The sequence below is a fragment of the Trematomus bernacchii genome, unplaced genomic scaffold (genome assembly GCF_902827165.1).
Source record: "Trematomus bernacchii unplaced genomic scaffold, fTreBer1.1, whole genome shotgun sequence".
NCBI classification, from domain to species: domain Eukaryota; kingdom Metazoa; phylum Chordata; class Actinopteri; order Perciformes; family Nototheniidae; genus Trematomus; species Trematomus bernacchii.
Genome location: NW_022987698.1, coordinates 12,058,701 through 12,076,137, shown reverse-complemented (window position 1 = coordinate 12,076,137; position 17,437 = coordinate 12,058,701). Strand labels below are relative to the sequence as shown.

Sequence of the window (17,437 nt, the reverse complement as noted above, 5' to 3'; positions counted from 1 at the left end):
CTGGGTTCATAACCAGCAGAGTTCAATAAATCATTTACTTGGGCCATCCTGATTTCCGTACAATTTAATACAGGGAATCACAACCTCAACGCATTGATTATCACATACAATCACATTGATATCTAAAATGTCTATTTCTGTTCAGTTACATATTTGAAAGCAGTACAGAAAGTCTGGCAGCCTTATTGCATTATAATCCATTATATTGTACTATTATATATATTATATTTGTTACCTGCTGCCTGATTCTTTTCACATAGACATTTTCACCATAAATTGAAAATTAATCAAAATGCAGGAAATGATGTGTCAAATGTCAAGTGCTTGTTTTGGGCCCAGGGCTATGTCTCAGGTGTCCAAACAAACAATCTTTCTCTCTAAACTTCTAAGAGAGTTTAATTTAAGCATTGAATATTTTACCAACAAAGCAAGTTTATAGAAAATGATACTTGAACCATCATAGCGAAATGTGCTTGTCCCAGAGGAACCTGACTTTCCCACCACAGGGCGCGTGACGTCACCGCGGTACATTTCGCAATATGTAGGAATGTGAGGAGCTGAGGGGAAAAAAGTGGATTTATAGAAAAGAGCAGCAGGGAGAGGGAGGGGTGATAAACGAGTTATCTTCCGCTGAATATCATATCTCAGGGGCCGACGTGTTCACGTACCCCCTCTCCTGACTCCCCGGTTCCCTCCCCTCGAGCCCCGCCTCGGGCAGCAGCTCAGCAGGTAAAGGTGCAGGACGTCGGTGTCACGCGCCGTGTGAAGAGTCAGACCCACTGAAGGAGAGGCAGGCTTCGCGAGGAACTGGCTGAGGTCTAACATCTCCGAAAGTAAGTTTATGTGATTTCAAAGCTTTTGTTTCAACAGGTCGAGGCGCTCCGGTGCACTGTCCGCTGACACTGGGCTGAAACGCAGAACAAATTGACGCCGAATGACACCTCCGTTTGTCCTTTTGGATTTATTGTACTGTTCGGGATGAATACAAGTGAAACAGTAAAACAACGTTCCCACTTGTTAGCAGCGACTTTGACTCGGTTAAGTTGCTCGGACATTGGATAAAAGCCCGTTTTTAAAACCACAGGTACCAATCCTAAATCACGACCTGTCTTCAAGTATTCTGATATTTCAAGATGGTCTTGTATTTGACAATACTCTGCCAAACGTTCACTTCATTACACCCTGTTTAAACCTCATGCAGCTGTACTATTGTAAATGTCTGACACAAGTGATCTGCTTGTTTGTTTGTTTGATAGCTTTTCAAATTAGCTTTATTCTAACTGGGCTTTGCTTTTAGGTCTAAAATATGTCTGCTTTTGCAGAGATAAACAGAAGCATGGGTGAGGCACCGGTGGGAGAAGATGGTACAGTCACTCGATCAGCAGAGGTAACTAGAACAAGTATTTCATGTTTGTGTCTTTTTGTGTGTTCGTGTTTCGCTTTAATGTTTGTCTTTGCTGTGAAGTATGTGGGTTCATTTCCTGTGGATGACTGCTGCTTGGATGACCAGATAGAGCAGCTGCACACTCAGCTGAAGTCCCTCAAAGTAAGCCCTGAGCCTTAGATTATCCCCAAAAGTAGCAATTTGTGCCTGTTTTTGGAAAATACAATATTGAATATGTTTGTTTTCTTCAGACATGCAAAAAAAGGAGGTCTGTATCCCTAAAATTCTCCATCAAAGGTGTGAAAATGTACAATGAGGATGAAACGGCAAGTATTGAAATGTTAGGCATGCTACATTCATGCACATCTTGATCTAATGAGTTTGTTTTAACTCTGGAACATTAAAGATGAAGTCGTTTTTCTCGTGTGTCACTGTATGCAGAAACTCCTGATGGCTCACGCTCTGCGGCGAGTCTCTCTGTCCACCGCCTGGCCCTCCGAGGCCCAGTTTTCCTTCGTCTCCCACAACCCAGGCAGCACTGATGCCCAGCTCTACTGCCATGTCTTTCAAGCAAGGCATTCAAGAGCGGTGAGAAACTTTGGGTATAATATTGATAGGAGAAATAGTTAAGTTATGTGTCTTACACAAGAACGATTTAGGGCAGATGTGGAACTATGAATATCTAGGATTTTGACATAATGGCCCTATAAAAAAAGTATATATGGGAAGCATCAAAGGAAGAATATGTGCTGTATTTTAAAGAAACCTGTTTATTTGACAAATATATTTTAATGGAATTGTTTTTCCAGGAAAAGATATATAGAAATGTACGCCACCTTCAAAAAATAAATAATAATAATTGTGCAGTAACAGTAAACACATTTAAAAGATATCCTACACAAAAGAATATAAATAGTGGTAGTAAATAATTTTCTTACACGGGAACTGTTTGTTGGTATATATGGTGGAGCTTAATTTTTTTAAATACTTCTAAATATCTGTCCCTAATTTAACCCTTCGGTGTAGGAAGTTGTCACAGCCCCTGACATTTTAACAATATGCTTAGGAAGATGGTGATTCAATTACACAACAACACACCTGAAATTGTGCTGCCAATAATATTAAAGTAAAACCAGGTTTTACTTTGACCTAAATTCCCCAGCACACCCACACAGACTTATGTAGCAATATGAATGATAACAGGGTAAGTTGTCCCATTGACTGAGCACAACAAAGACACACCCACGCAGTATTTATTTTTGCTTCTGTGGGTCTGTAGAGACTATAATTCTGCTATCAAAATATCTTATAATTAACACAAAAGAAACTCTCACAAGATCAAACACCTTTGGTCTACCAAAGTTTTATCAAAACATTTCTGACCTTAAATAAACTGTGTAAAAAATGTGAACTTAATAAACCTTTGCTTAAAACCAACCTTGTTGTTTGGCCACATTGATCGTCAGTCAGGCGTTTTGTAGTTTGTGGTGATATTTCTTCCAAAGAGAGAAAACGTTTTTTGTTAGTGTTGCTCTTAACTGAGAAATGTTTACCTTAGTATACATTTCTGTTAGACTTCTGCTGCTTTACAATTCTATGTACACAGTGTAGTTTAAAATAAAGAACCAAAAAGGCAGCTATGTCTAGGAATTTGGTTGATCAAAAAACACAAAAATGGATGATACAATTTAAGTAGAACTGTCGTGTTTTCTGTGTCCATGTTCTCCTCTCTAGGCACAGTTCCTGAACCTGCTGCTTTGCCGCTGTTTCCAGCTGTCTTACTTAGAAAAGCACCCCGAGGAGGCTCAGGGAGACTCTGTGGGCTCGGCGCCGCGTCGCAATCCCTCCCTGCTCAACCACGGCTTCCCTCTCAGCGTCAGCGCCCTGGTGTCCTTCAGAAGAGCTCCTTTTCAGGGCTTGCTTTTCAAGGTTTGGACTTGAACGTCTTCTTATTTTCACCTATACAAGATAATATTATTCCTTTTACCCCATTATTTCCTTTCATTGCATCTATAGAACAATCAAAAGTCTTCCGATGACCTGAACAGCAGCCAAGATGAAGTCTTCCCCACTTCCTCCCCCTCCCTGGTGCGCAAGAAGGCCATCCGCAACAAGGTGCTGAAATCTGGGGCCTACCGCTCTTTCACTTTCACACCGCTCAAACAGCGCAACGTTCAGGAGCGACTGAGTGCCTCACAAGGTGGGCTAAGTGTTCACAAAGCACTTTCAAGAGTCAAAGAGTTGTGGAGGTAAAGGAAACCCCTCAATGTTTAGGTGAAGGGCAGCCACTCACTGTCTGTCGTGGTGTCAGCAGGTAGACATTTAGACACGTGATAAGTTGGTGGTTCTGGTCTCACGTGAGTCACAACGGATGTACATTTTCTTAAAACTTCTCAGTTAGATTTAACTAGTAGCTTTAATGTGTTAAAACACTCTTTTTAATGTTTTCTTTCATCACCAACTGATTTGTTTATCTAAATCTTGTTTTAGGGTCCTGACACACAAAGCCGATTATTGATCGACGGTCATTGCCGTTGGTTAGCATCTTTTGGTGTACTATTTGCGGTGTGTCCTGCACTGTTGGCACTATTTTTGGCCACTTCCTTTTTAAAATGTTAAATCAGTTGACTGGCTATTGAGCTTAAGCAAATCTGTACAATAAGAGAAACTGACGTAAGGAAAACAAACAATTGAAGTCAAAAGTGTACACACGGTATCTTTTTGAAATTGTTCAAATTTGTTCAATATTGCAACCTGGAATGAAGCTAGGTAGGGAGTGAGAGTGGTGCAAAAATGTTTGGCAAACGCTGGTGGTTTTAATGTGTGTATGCTAAGCCTTTACAGCCCTACGTTTTACGGTTCTCTTTTTATAATAACCGTTGCATGCTGCTTATGGAGAGTCATGTCCTGGCTCACTTGTACTCTCTGCAGTGTATTAAAGGGTGACTTTTTGGCCGAGTCGAACAGTCTTCTGGTTTCCTTTGGTGTGTCGGGGCCTTCTAAACCAAACATTCACTGAGGTTGGGATTTATTGAATGGTTCCACACGCAAACACGGCTGGTGAAATATTTCTACTTTTGACCTCTTAGCTTTTAATCATCTCCAAATTCGCACTGATTTTTCTTTTTAAATGTGAATCAGGAAAGGAGCAAGACAAAGTACCGGTGAGGAGATCACGGGCTCCGAGCTTGGCCGAAACAGAAGAAGCACTGGCTCAAGAGGTGTGGTGTTGGGCTGGTATCGCAACGTAAGAGTCCTTCATGCATTTGAAATAGATGCGTCTTCTTACCCGTGATATATCTGTGTTTTTCTAAATGTGTATTTTTTTTTTTTCAGTGACAGCAGCTTTTCCCTGCTTGCAGACGACGTTCTCGGGTCATACCTCCTGTGCCCACATCCTAAAAACCCCAAATGTGGCTCTCTCATCATCCGCTTTCCCTCTGGCCTGATCACCCACCTTATCGGAAACACTCACAAAGGGAAATTCCTGCTCGAGGTAAATGTTTTGCTAAGGTTAATTATTACACAGAATTATTAGCAAACGGTGAGTCTGCCAGGTACATTTTTACTTAGTTTGTACTGTAAACAAATGTATCGGATTCATTTGAGCTACCAAGGATATATTCACACACCAAACATGTCTTTTTTTGACTAGTTTTTAGATAATCATAAAGAAGCTGAATTTTCATGATTGCATTGATTTATTAATCTAGATTCCTTATAGGAACATATTCCTTTGCAATTGAGGGTTTTACTAATAAACCAAGGGATATTTATTGGGTGTAAACAGAGTGTTAAAGAGGCAAACACTGAGGCAGACATATTATCTGTGAAAACTGAAACCAAGAATTGAGCCATGTTGGCATTTGATTATAAATGTCAAACTGATACTGTGTAACCCTAGCTGTTACTTCTGCTTTTACAGTAATCTTTTTGTTTATCTCTCAGCAATGCAAGACTGAATTCAGTTCCATAGCAGAGCTGATCGAACACTACACAGAGTCTCGGGAAGAGCTGCCGTGTCTGCTGAGCTGTGCCCGGGTAAACCACTGTTACGAGTGGGAGGAGAGTTCCAGCTCTCAGCAGCCTCTAAACCCACGCAAGAGCCTAAACAAAGCCAGAATTAAAAGTACCAACAGAAAGGACTTGGTTTAATCACTGGACACTGGAAAATGTGGAATGCCAACCTCAGAATGAGTGACAACTTTTTTGATTTATGCACATGTATCATCTTTTATCTTTAAATCATATTTAGTGTTTTTGGGAGGCTTCACAAAAGTGTTGGCACTTAATGTATATAGTATACTAGTCTTTTTCTAACGGGGTACTTATTTGTAAAGCTGCTTTTTTATGTCTTTCGATACAGTCTTTTTAATAGCCCTGAAAGGCTAGAAGAGTTTATTTGTGTTTTTAAGACGTGAAACCTAACTAATTTATTGGGTCATACAGAATACTTTTATTTCTTGCAAGTTGCACAAATATATTTGATCAAATGTTATTATTCCTCCAATTTTAATCTTGCTTTCATGTTTCTCTTAATGTGTTTAGACGTTAGACCTGGGGAATATAAGCAGTAACACCACAATGTGTTATGGTGTAAAAAAATAGGACCATGATGATATTAAATATTTTCTATATCTCGACACCTTAGTGTATAGCTTTTTCCTGTATGATGGCCCCTAAGAAGGGTCATGCTTCTGTGTTTTAAAGTTTGTTACTTCTAATTTAAACTGGTACTTTTTGCATGCAGTTTACCTAAATTAAGTCTTTATCATAAGATTGTCTGATATTCCTAAATGTTCCATTTCAATTTAGGTAATAAATGTGATTATTCTGTACTATCTTTTACACATAGGGTAATTTTCATATTGTTCACCCCTGTTTGAGATTAAACAACTGGGGTTCTCTGTTTTCAACCAATTTCCTGCAAAAGTGTTGATTTTTAATATTTATGACTCTGCATACCACAACATCACCTGTGGCTTTGGTATTGAGGAGGATAATACTTGCTGCTTAGTATTATGAGACAATGTATACTGTACAAAGTTTCTAAATCTTAGAGCAGAACTCTAAATTACATTGTTCAATTATCATGATACACATTCAGTTTCTAAGGTTTACTTGTTTTATAATCATCGATAAATAAATAAATCCTACATTTATTTAGGTTATGATCCGTTTTTGTTATCTGTTTTATAGAAGTTAATTGACCTTAATGATTGCTCTGGCGCTTGCAGTTTGTGGTGATGATGTATTTGTATTGCATTTACACAAGACCGATCTTGCTCTTAAATCGTCCACCCAATAAATACCAATGAGAGTGGCTTAAAAACAGAAACACCTTTCTGTATTATGTTATCATCTGAAAATGTAAAAAATATTCAACATCTCTCAACAAAGACTGCATCTTTTAACCTTTATGAATGCATGAGTTATTAACTTATTGTACCACATAGGTTTTTGGAAGGTGAAACGAAACCTACATAATACAGGCATCTGTGGGTAGCCTATTTGTTGAACCCATTTTCTCCTATACTAAAAACATTTATTTGTAACTCCCTAAAATAAAACTTATGTATCCAAGCAATATTACTACAAAACAGGCAATGGCAAGGACACAGTGTGCAAACTCTGCAATGTGGAAACAATAAGTAAGTGTAATTTCAGTGTAAGGGATTAAAAAATGCTGACTCAAATTTAGTTGGCTAACTTTAGCTAGTAGGCTGGCAGTAGGATGTAAGGTTAAATGCCAACACCACATATCTGTCAAGGGTCTGTAGTGGTCTTTCTTGTCCAAAAAATTACTTATTATACCATAATTGCGTAGTGATATAAAAATATATAAAATGCATGTATTCTTGCACTTACCATTAGCCGATAAATGGACTGCCCTCACCAAAATGGCCGCCGGTCGAGGTAGGTTCGATTCCATTGGTCAACGGTTGTTTATGGTTGCTAAGCAATGTCAACGCTGTGGGAGGAACCACGAACCAGTGCAGAATGGAATGGAACCTGTAACGACACCTGAACAGGAAATTAAAAGTCTCACTTACAGTTTACTTTTTAAGTCCATCATTCTTTTGTTGGTGGTGTTTGATATCCTCTGGTTGTCAGCTTTTCTAAACCGACTTTAACCGGGATGGGAACTGTTTTTAGCCATTTGTCCGCGTGCTTTTAAACTAGGTAAGCTAATGAGGCTCAACTCAGCTGTGTTACGTTAAATATGTATATGAAATGATAATTGAACAGCGTTCTTTGTTTTTTTGTATCTTTAGCTAGCTACTGTATAAGTCCACTGCTGTGTTGTGGATGTTGAGCCATGGGATCAGAGTCAGTGAAGGTGGTTGTGAGGTGCAGGCCCCTGAATGACCGGGAGAAGGCTCTCGGCTCTAACACGGTTCTCTCCATCGACCCGCACCGCTGCCAGTGCTTCATAGAAAAGCCCGGGGCAGTGGATGAGCCGCCCAAACAGTTCACCTTTGATGGGACCTACTTCATTGATCAAACCACTGAGCAGATGTACAACGAGATTGCCTATCCTTTGGTTGAGGTAAGCTCTGGCACCCACTTTTGATTCTGTTTTATTTTATTTGTTAAGTGCCAACACAGAAGCATTACAAAAGTAGTCACTGGTGGTCACTGGACACCCTGAGTCCAACAACAGCCTATATCTTATTGCTCATGACTGCAGACCTCATTATTTACTTAACAGGTCGCTGTCAGTCACTTTCAGAGGTCAAAAGGGTGCTTTTTAAAGAATTCTCTTGCATAAGGTCATTCATGCCAGACTTTATTCCTATAATTTTCTTTACAGGGTGTCACTGAGGGATACAATGGCACAATCTTCGCCTATGGACAGACTGGAAGTGGGAAGTCTTTCACCATGCAGGGGGTGTCCGACCCTACAGCCCAGAGGGGGGTCATCCCACGAGCCTTTGAGCACATCTTTGAGAGTATACAGGTAGATGAAAAAATATATTTAGCAACACAAAAATAAACAACACAGTAAAGGAAATGAATGTACAAAATAATATAATTTAATCAAAAAGTATGGAAGTTATGCTACACCACAATTTACAAGAAAGGTACCATTATACTTAAAATGAAAAGAACGTTTTGAATATTTATTTAATGCACAGATAGATGAAAATGCACAAAAGTGACAATTAATTCTCAGGTTAATAAAAAAATAATTGGTCAATGGTTTCAGCTTCTGGAAAAAAAAGTAAGGATCCACTTCAATTTAAATATTTTTGTAGAAAATAACAAGGTAAACTGATAATGCTAGTGTAATAATAATGCTTAAAATTGATTTCTTTGTCTTTTAAAAGTATTTAGGTAGGTTGGGATCCGACTAAGCACTTTTTGTACGCCATTCCAGTGGCTACGACTTTTCTTACATATAGTCTTTGTCCAGGCTTGTCTGAGCTTTATGTGCTCCGAGAGACTCATTTGATGTGTTTATGTGTGCAAGCTAGTGTGCAGAAAATACAAAATTCCTGGTGAGGGCCTCCTACTTGGAGATTTACAATGAAGAAATCAGAGACCTATTGGGAAATGACACCAAACACAGATTGGAGGTAAGTCTTTTGTTGTTTCAATAAACAAATCAGAAGCCCAAAGGATTATTGCTCTTTAGTAAGTAAAGTGATTATAGCTTCTCAGGCTATTCTCTGTCGTGAGCTTTTTGTGGACTGTGCATGTACTGTGTAAGTTGCCATGGTGACTTACAAGCACAGTAGTTGCTTGAAGGTCAAGGTGTTTGAACAAGGTGACAGATTTGGATTGTGTGTATGTGTTTTTATGTGGATGATGAATACTTAGCTGAAAGAGCATCCAGAGCGGGGGGTGTATGTGCGGGACCTCTCCATGCACACGGTGCACAGTGTGGGTGAGTGTGAGAGAATCATAGTGCAAGGCTGGGGGAACAGGGCAGTGGGCTTCACGCTGATGAACAAGGACTCCTCTCGCTCACACTCCATTTTCACCATCCACCTGGAGATCTGCAACACAGGTGAACACACACACACACACACACACACACACACACACACACACACACACACACAGACACTGATGCAATACGTTTAACATGTTGAAACATATTGACATTCCGTTTAATATGTGATAAAGGCATTTCTGTCTGCATGAAGGAACATGTGCTTGATCTTCCTTTCTTTCAAGAGGCCCTATTATGCTTTTAGGGGTTTTCCTCCTGTAGTGTGTTATAGAGGTTTTGGTGCATGAAAATGCTCTGCAAAGGCTAAAATCCCAAAGTTCCCTCCAGAGAGATGTTCTCTCCCACGCACTCCCCCCCTGTCTGAAATGCCTGCATTAGTGCTCCAACCCATTCTATATGATAGGTGAAGGGGCGGGACATCTCTAAGCGGTTGACTAATCACATTACATTACATTACATTTAGCTGACGCTTTTATCCAAAGCGACTTACAATAAGTGCATTCGACCAAGAAGATACTTATTGTCACAACAGAGCCGTCTAGCTAACCAATCAAAGCAGACTGGGCTCTAGTTTCAGACAGAGGTTGAGAAGAGATGCTGCAGCAAAGGCAGTATGAGAAAAATAAAGACCTTTTTGATCATTAAAGTATGTAAATATGTCACAGTAGAAGCACAAAATACAAATATGAACCTGAAACCTGAAAATGAGCATTATAGGGCCCCTTTAAATTCCACTTTCTGAAATCTTTGTGATAGTGTGTCGTTTTTATTTTGTATGCATCCACTCTCCACTGAACTTAGATTTTCCTGAATGCCTTTTCAATAAGATCATAAAAACTTTGATTTAAAAAAACTTGTGGATGATGAAAGACAAATAAATGTTAAATGCTTCATTGCAGCCTGCTTTATTTGCAATGGACTATAGAGAATATGGATAAGATCAATTACGATCTTGGTCATTACTGGGTGGATTTTTCCTTGCATGAAAACCAACAAACAATAATACAAGTAAAATTTAAATCACCCAACTGCACAAAAGCCCATGAATATTTTAAAATAAAGTGTGACCAGCTTTGATACATTTAAATGCTGAATAGGAGAGATGATCATAGACCCAGACCCAGCAGGTTTTAAAAAGAATAATCATTTCAGGCTGTCTTTTTTACAAATTGTAACAGGAACAAGTCACATTTTTCACAATATTCTTTGTCATCCCATATTCTCAGATGCAGAAGGCCAGGATCATCTACGAGCAGGTAAACTTAACCTGGTTGACCTGGCGGGAAGTGAGCGTCAGTCTAAAACCGGTGCTACAGGTGAGCGGCTCCGCGAGGCCACCAAGATCAACCTGTCCCTCTCGGCGCTGGGTAACGTCATCTCTGCGCTGGTGGACGGACGCTCCAAACACGTCCCCTACCGAGACTCCAAGCTGACCAGGCTGCTGCAGGACTCTCTGGGAGGAAACACGCGCACATTAATGATCGCCTGTCTGTCCCCCTCGGATAACAACTACGAGGAAACCCTGAGCACACTGCGCTATGCCAACCGGGCCAAGAGCATCCAGAACAGGCCTTGTATCAATGAGGACCCCAAAGATGCTCTGCTGCGGGAGTATCAGGAGGAGATCAAGAAGTTGCGGGCCCTTATCTCAGGTCAGATGGGCACCACTAACCTATCATGTAAGTATTTTTTTGACCAAAATTCAAGCCAAAATGACATTTTTATTTGAATATTGCTAAATGATTTTAATGCTACCAAGAGATATCAAGAGACACCTGGATACGCTTACTTGTCGTGTGATTTTTAACGCCTGCTTTTTATCCTACTTTTTCTTCTATTTTGCATGCAGCTCTGCTCTCTGGTCACTTTTCTGAGGAACCCCCTGCTGTTCTTTCAAGGCCACAGTCCAGCACCACAGAAGTAGAGAAGGAGAAGATTAAAGAGGCAACTACAGGCCGTTCCCACACCCATATATCACTTCACATCTCTACATGCTTTGTATAAAGAGCAGGTGATTTATCGGGCTGTATTCTGCTCTCGCCACAGGAGTACGAAGAGAGGCTGGCCAAGTTGCAGGCTGAGTACAATGCAGAGCAGGAATCCAAAGCAAAGCTGCAGGAGGACATCGCTGCCTTGCGTTCCTCCTATGATTCCAAACTGTCCAATCTGGAGAAGGCTCGAGCCAGCAGGGGGAGCTCTGGCCCCAAGAATGAAAACAGAAAATCATCTTCCCAAGAACCAGGTAACTAGTTTTGAAATGTGGTCCAGTGCATATTAGCATGTCAACAAAAAGCTTAAGTAAACACTCCTGCTGAACACAATGTTGTTGTATGAGATTGCATTTTGTTATCAAGAGTCCTTGTTTTTGTGTATGTACTATCACTGCTATGGATTGTCTTGCTTCTAAGCATCAGTAAGTGCTAGCTGTATGACAGAGGTCTCAAAAGAAGAGGGCTCCTGCCACACTGATCCCGTTTGCCACAAAACAACTGGAGAAACTTCCCAGACCAAGGTACTGTTCATTAGCACCTCCCAACACTACCAGTAAACATTCAAGATATGTTATAGTTTCTATATTAGGTATCTACCATTTAAAAAATAACTGCTTGACATGAATGCTGACATTCAAATACTTATTGGATATTATTTCCTCATGTTGACGAGCCAGCCTGCTGTACCGGCAGTCGGTGTCCCAGAAGGTCCAGACAGAGACGGGCTCAAAGACTCTCCTGATGTCACTGCAGGGCCTCTGGACCAGCACCATGTCCTGGAGAGGTTTGTAGAGACACATTGTACACACAGAACCAGCCATTACAACTGCTGGCACTTTATGTCTTTTTACATGATGTCTTTCCAACGTTGTGCAAAGGATGTGGAGCGTGACGCCATAACACCATAACGTTTTTGTGTACCAGGGTTCCCACGCATCCTAAAAAAGCCTTAAGAGGCATTCAATTGATATTGAATATATAAATGTATAAAAATAAGGACTTAATTGGTATTTAATTTCTACGTACATATTTCAAAAGTATTGAACATGCTAGCACATAGGAAATAGGATTGTATGCATACTTTTCTGAAGTTGCAATGTAAATAATTGTTTGAATAATTGGTGACATATATTTTTGGGAAAATAATTGTAATATTAACATCAGTTAGATCTTGAAATTGCACCTTAAATGGTCTTGAACTCTAATTCCAAGTGGCATTAAAAAGGTCTTAATTTGAACTTGCCTATGTTGTAGTAACCCCATGTAGACAATTGTTCCAATAATTAAAAAAGGTCTGAGGTTGTAAGAAACTGTGTCAATATTTAATTGATTGCACCCTAAAAAGAAAGTAATACAATAATAAAGACAAGATAAGATATAGTTTTATTAATCACAAATTGGGACATGTGGGACGTTGCAGCAGCATGTAAAACAAAGTATTGCACAACATAAGAAATAAAAAATCAAATATAATCATGTAGAAATAGAAAATAAAACGGAACAAAAATGGTTGACCGTGAAGATAAGAATCTGTAACTATATAAAACACTATTGAAGTGCCAATTTACAGCTAAAAACATCTTACTCAGTATGTGTCCACTACAATTGAACTATAACATGGATCTGTACCAAGATTAATAGTGCATTTAAGTGTTATTTATTCAATTTAAGTTTCAGACATGACAGTCCAGTATGATCAGTTCCCTGTTGATCCACCTGTCCCCAGACTGCAGCAGCTGGAACAGGAGGTGGTGGGAGGAGAGCAGGCCAGGAACAAAGACTTGCAGCAGAGACACAGGCAGAGGAAGAACCTGGCTGACCAGAGAAAAGTCCATCTTATCAGCGCTTTGTCACAGAACATTGAGGACAGTGAACATGTGCTGTTAAATGTCTACAACTCCATCCAGGAGGAAGTCCACGCCAAAAGCCAAATGCTGGTCAAGGTCCAGGGAAAGGTGGGTCACAGATACAGTACAGTAGGACAAATATTAAAGTTTTTATGGGAACTGCAATGGGTTTGGAGCAAAGTTCAACAACTGGGTTCAGGACGTGCAGTACGAAATACCACAGATTTAACTTAAAGGTCCCATGACATGCTTTTCCGGTTATTACCCGTCCCCTTGTGTGTTATGTAGCTTTTTCTGCATGTAAACGGTCTGCAAAGTCACAAACCCTCAAAGTACACCCTGTAGCGAGTAAAACTCAACACAGAAAATACCTGTCTATGCTGCCCCAGAACGCCTCGTTGGAGATTTCTATTTTTCCATTGTTTTCTTCCTGGTCCTGGTGACGTAACGGTCATAGTGACTTAACGGCTTGGACCAATCCGCGGAGCTCCTCTCTCACACACACACACACACACACACACACACACACACACACACACACACACACACACACACACACACACACACACACACACACACACACACCACACACACCACACACACACACACACACACACACACACACACTCAGCCTTATCTTTTCTCAGCCCGGGCTCCGCACACACACATGTGTGTGTGCTCAGGCTGAGTTCCGTGGTGTCTCGCAGACCCCACGCAGCAACCAGGAAACAACACCAGCAACCCAGCTCTCACTGTCCGCTCCTCGAGCCTCAAAGGGCAAAGCAGCGAGCCCCGCAACGCCCCGCCAACACGGCACCCAGACCCCACGCAGCATTCTCATCTGTTTGTCATTACTGGTGTCATTTTCTGGTTGCTAACAAACGCCATTGTAACACATAATCACTGATGTTCAGCTGTAACGGTGGTGGACTCATCAGAACAGAGTGGGCGAGCTGACCAATCAGAGCACAGTGGGCTCACAGGGAGGGGGGGGTCAGGAGCTCCAACAAGCCGTTTAGGACAGAGAGTGAATACACATACTATACAGAGATGCTGTACGAGAAACCAATGTGATTTTGGAACATTGAACAATGTAAATCTATTCTAGTAGACCTCAACAATGGAATTATGAGCAGTAGAAATGGCCATGACATGGGACCTTTAAGTAAAGCATCTGAGTGTTTTTCCCCCCACTGGTGACAGCTGAAAGGAGCCAGACTGGAGATCCGGGACCTGCAGGCGGAGTTCGAGGTGGAGCGGGATGACTATCTGGCAACCATCAGGCGGGTGGAGAGGGAAGGCCAGCTACTGCACAGCCTGCTGGAGCGCATGGTGCCGCTGGTGCGCCGCGACTGCAACTACAGCAACCTGGACCGCCTGAAGAAGGAAGCTGTGTGGGAGGAGGACAGCGCCACCTGGAGGCTGCCGGAGGTGACGGTGCAGAAAACAACACTGCCTGCAGGTGCACAATGGCATATTGGAGTGAAATGTGTGTCAGTTTTAGTAATGATGTAGGAATATAATCCTATGTGTTCTGCAGATTACTATGCTTATACTGGAAAACATTCCTGCCTACTGCAATAACTCTATATCACAAATCACCACTCACTTCTCCATAGCTTCTCTTAGATAACTCGACTTAAACTTACACTGTACATTTTACATTTATGTTCAATTTAATATTCCATTCCTTACACACTTAATGTATATATAATATCCTGCTTTATATTTTGTTTACTGTAAATGTGTATTTCAACATGTAAGTTTTCTACTTTTTTAATGCTATTTTATTTCTATTTGAGATGTTTATATTTTGAATTGTTTATTTCTAGTCTTTTAATTTCTCTAATGTACAATGCCTTGTCTTTTTACATAAACATTTCCCAAATTGGGATCAATAAAGTACTTCTTATCTTATATTTATCTTATCTTAAATATTATCTTTCTTTCTTTCGCCCTCACAGCAGGGGCTCCGAAGGTTTCAGCTGGCAGAGGTCCAGCTGCTGATACTGGAGAGCCCTTCATGGTGCGTTCATGTTCCACGCATCATCCAACACACACGTAACACTGTCACAGAGCCTTAACCCTGTTGTGTTTTTAGCAGATGGAGGAGGACAGGTACAAGGAGATGCTGGCCCGCAGTGACAGTGAGAACATCGCCAGCAGCTACTTCAAATCAAAGAGAGCGAGCCAACTGCTGGGACGTGAAGCTACCAAGGGACACGGTAGGGACAGGACAAGCACACACAGACATTTACTAATGAGATGCTACAGTTTAGTTGGCTAGTTAGCTTAGTTTGACATGGTGCTCTCACTGTGGTATATCTTTTTGGGGGGGATTCTGAACTGTATGCAGACCTATATCATAAAAACAATGGTACAAAATGAATGATGATTAAATTGTAGAAGGTCAAAAATACTTAAATGTTACTTTTTAATTTGAAAAAGAAGACACACTTGGGACACCAATATCTTACCTGGTAGAACTGGCGTCTACCCTATCTACAATAAAATGGCCACACAAATAATATAGAAAAATAAATAAACGACACATTTAACGAATAATTTGCTAAATATTAATCTCAAGTGATTCAAGATTCAAGGGTTTTATTATCATATGCACAGTAGCTACAGTGTAGTTATGGCGATGGAAATCTTAGGTACCGAGCTCCGCCAACTATGCAACATATTATATAAAGGACATCAGACAACAAAATAACAATAATAATAATACAAAAATAAGTACGATACATTTGAATAAAATAGTGCAGTTCAAAGAAACAGAATGTAAGGTTAAATATTGTGCAGTGAAATACAATTAACTGTTAAGATAATAAATGAAATACATTTGGATTCAGTGGTACGAATGTATGCAGGATTCAAGTAACGCTAAAGCTATTTCATATTTAGGTGTTTATGCTCATGTTGGTTTTACCCATCTGATGGAGCTCTCTCTCCTACAGCGGTCCACTCTCCCCCTCCGGCTAACGGGTCGGCCCACCTCACAGTGAGCGGCTCCACCATGAGCTCCCCTGTGGGCTCAGACTCTGTGTTCCCGCGCCCCTTCCGCCTGGAGTCTCTGGGAGTCCCTGTGCCCAATGGTAGAGTGAAACGCAAGAAAAGTAAATCCCACATCCATAACGAGGGGATTTCAAATAACATCCCTTAGGTACTTAAATACTTAAACACATCTCACTGTCATCTGTTTTTTTGAATATATACCCTGTTATTGGTCACATACATTATACATTTTATTATTTGAAGTCTAATGCCCACCAGAATGCACACAGCCAACACTTTTTCTGGACACTTTAAATTTAAATGTGTTTCGATACTATTTTCAATTGTTATTTTGAGAAAAAAATACTACCTACATTCTGAAACTACCGTTACATTTTTTGCACTGTACCTAAACTGTGAAACTCTAGCTACCATAATATTTCATGTCTATTGTATTTTGCTATTGCTGATTGTAAACCACAATTAAACCTGTTCTTTATCTAACTTCCAACATCTTGCTGCTAAATATACAAATAAAACAAATGATTCCACCACTTTATGGCACGTTTCTTTTTCCTTTTTTAGACATGGGTTGTTGAGTGCGTTACAAACATTAATGAGAAATTAGATCCGAGTCTGAGTTTGTGTTGTTGCAGCTACAGATGACTCCACTGTCACAATTAGGTCAGGGCGGGCTGTTGTCATGGCAGCAGCGTGTACAGGTAGTCCAAGCTTAACTCATGTTACTTATGACCTCTGGGGTCAGCGTAGTGGATTATTATTAGTGGATTACTTAAGGATAATAGAGACAAGAGAGCTCTTTTTATTCTGTAGGCAATGTCAAAAGGTTGCATGGATTTAGTTTTAATACTGGATTATGATTTTAGAATATCCTATGATCAAGTATCCTGTTGTTTTAGTTTTTTGTTTGTTTTGCTAACACAGCAACAGCTCAACGCCGTAGTAACATACTGATGAATCAATCATTTCCGCAGCTCACTTTTCTATCCCGGTATCCTATTTCCGAATGTGGCCATGGCCTGATTTCTTCACCCATTGTCTAATATTAGTTGACCGGCAGAGAGCCGTGTCAGTTTCAACATTTGACACCCTTTGTTTGCCTGTGCGCAGACATACTATACACACATTCTGAGCTATTAGGCCAGCTCCTGTCCTGACCGAGATAACACTTCAGAAGCCAACTGTAATCGTCTCTCACAATAATCAACCACACACTAATTTAAGACTGTTGCGT

General features: G+C 40.5%; 2 protein-coding genes across 4 annotated transcripts; both read left to right on the top strand.

Moving 5' to 3' along the window:
• The first annotated feature begins 558 nt into the window (after window positions 1–558).
• Window positions 559–6,546, top strand: sh2d5 (SH2 domain containing 5). 2 transcript variants are annotated; one of them, XM_034139306.1, is made up of 10 exons: window positions 559–833; window positions 1,323–1,387; window positions 1,466–1,546; window positions 1,636–1,710; window positions 1,826–1,972; window positions 3,119–3,313; window positions 3,401–3,584; window positions 4,526–4,631; window positions 4,721–4,880; window positions 5,333–6,546. In XM_034139306.1, exons 2-10 carry the CDS (start codon window positions 1,337–1,339, stop codon window positions 5,537–5,539), a joined length of 1,206 nt encoding a protein of 401 aa, XP_033995197.1. In that variant the 5' UTR covers window positions 559–833; window positions 1,323–1,336; the 3' UTR covers window positions 5,540–6,546. The 2 variants fall into 2 exon arrangements, with proteins under 2 accessions (XP_033995197.1, XP_033995196.1); XM_034139305.1 differs by having other exon boundaries at window positions 571–833; window positions 1,298–1,387.
• An 834-nt stretch (window positions 6,547–7,380) lies between these two features.
• On the top strand, window positions 7,381–16,736 carry kif17 (kinesin family member 17). Of its 2 annotated transcripts, none has more exons than XM_034138517.1 (15): window positions 7,381–7,567; window positions 7,660–7,934; window positions 8,199–8,345; window positions 8,863–8,964; window positions 9,209–9,398; window positions 10,571–11,023; window positions 11,194–11,288; window positions 11,391–11,586; window positions 11,753–11,856; window positions 12,013–12,119; window positions 13,062–13,290; window positions 14,386–14,644; window positions 15,147–15,208; window positions 15,287–15,407; window positions 16,146–16,736. In XM_034138517.1, exons 2-15 carry the CDS (start codon window positions 7,704–7,706, stop codon window positions 16,349–16,351), a joined length of 2,502 nt encoding a protein of 833 aa, XP_033994408.1. In that variant the 5' UTR covers window positions 7,381–7,567; window positions 7,660–7,703; the 3' UTR covers window positions 16,352–16,736. The 2 variants fall into 2 exon arrangements, with proteins under 2 accessions (XP_033994408.1, XP_033994407.1); XM_034138516.1 differs by having other exon boundaries at window positions 15,284–15,407.
• Window positions 16,737–17,437: the final 701 nt, after the last annotated feature.

Excerpts from the sequence above, each read along its gene's own strand:
- sh2d5 (XM_034139305.1), top strand. The coding sequence starts at position 1,307 with ATGTCTGCTTTTGCAGAGATAAACAGAAGCATGGGTGAGGCACCGGTG. Across the intron at positions 3,585-4,525 it reads GCGACTGAGTGCCTCACAAG|GAAAGGAGCAAGACAAAGTA; the intron begins GTGGGCTAAGTG and ends AATGTGAATCAG. Across the intron at positions 4,632-4,720 it reads TGTTGGGCTGGTATCGCAAC|TGACAGCAGCTTTTCCCTGC; the intron begins GTAAGAGTCCTT and ends TTTTTTTTTCAG.
- kif17 (XM_034138516.1), top strand. The coding sequence starts at position 7,704 with ATGGGATCAGAGTCAGTGAAGGTGGTTGTGAGGTGCAGGCCCCTGAAT. Across the intron at positions 8,346-8,862 it reads ACATCTTTGAGAGTATACAG|TGTGCAGAAAATACAAAATT; the intron begins GTAGATGAAAAA and ends TGTGCAAGCTAG. Across the intron at positions 11,587-11,752 it reads ATCATCTTCCCAAGAACCAG|CATCAGTAAGTGCTAGCTGT; the intron begins GTAACTAGTTTT and ends CTTGCTTCTAAG.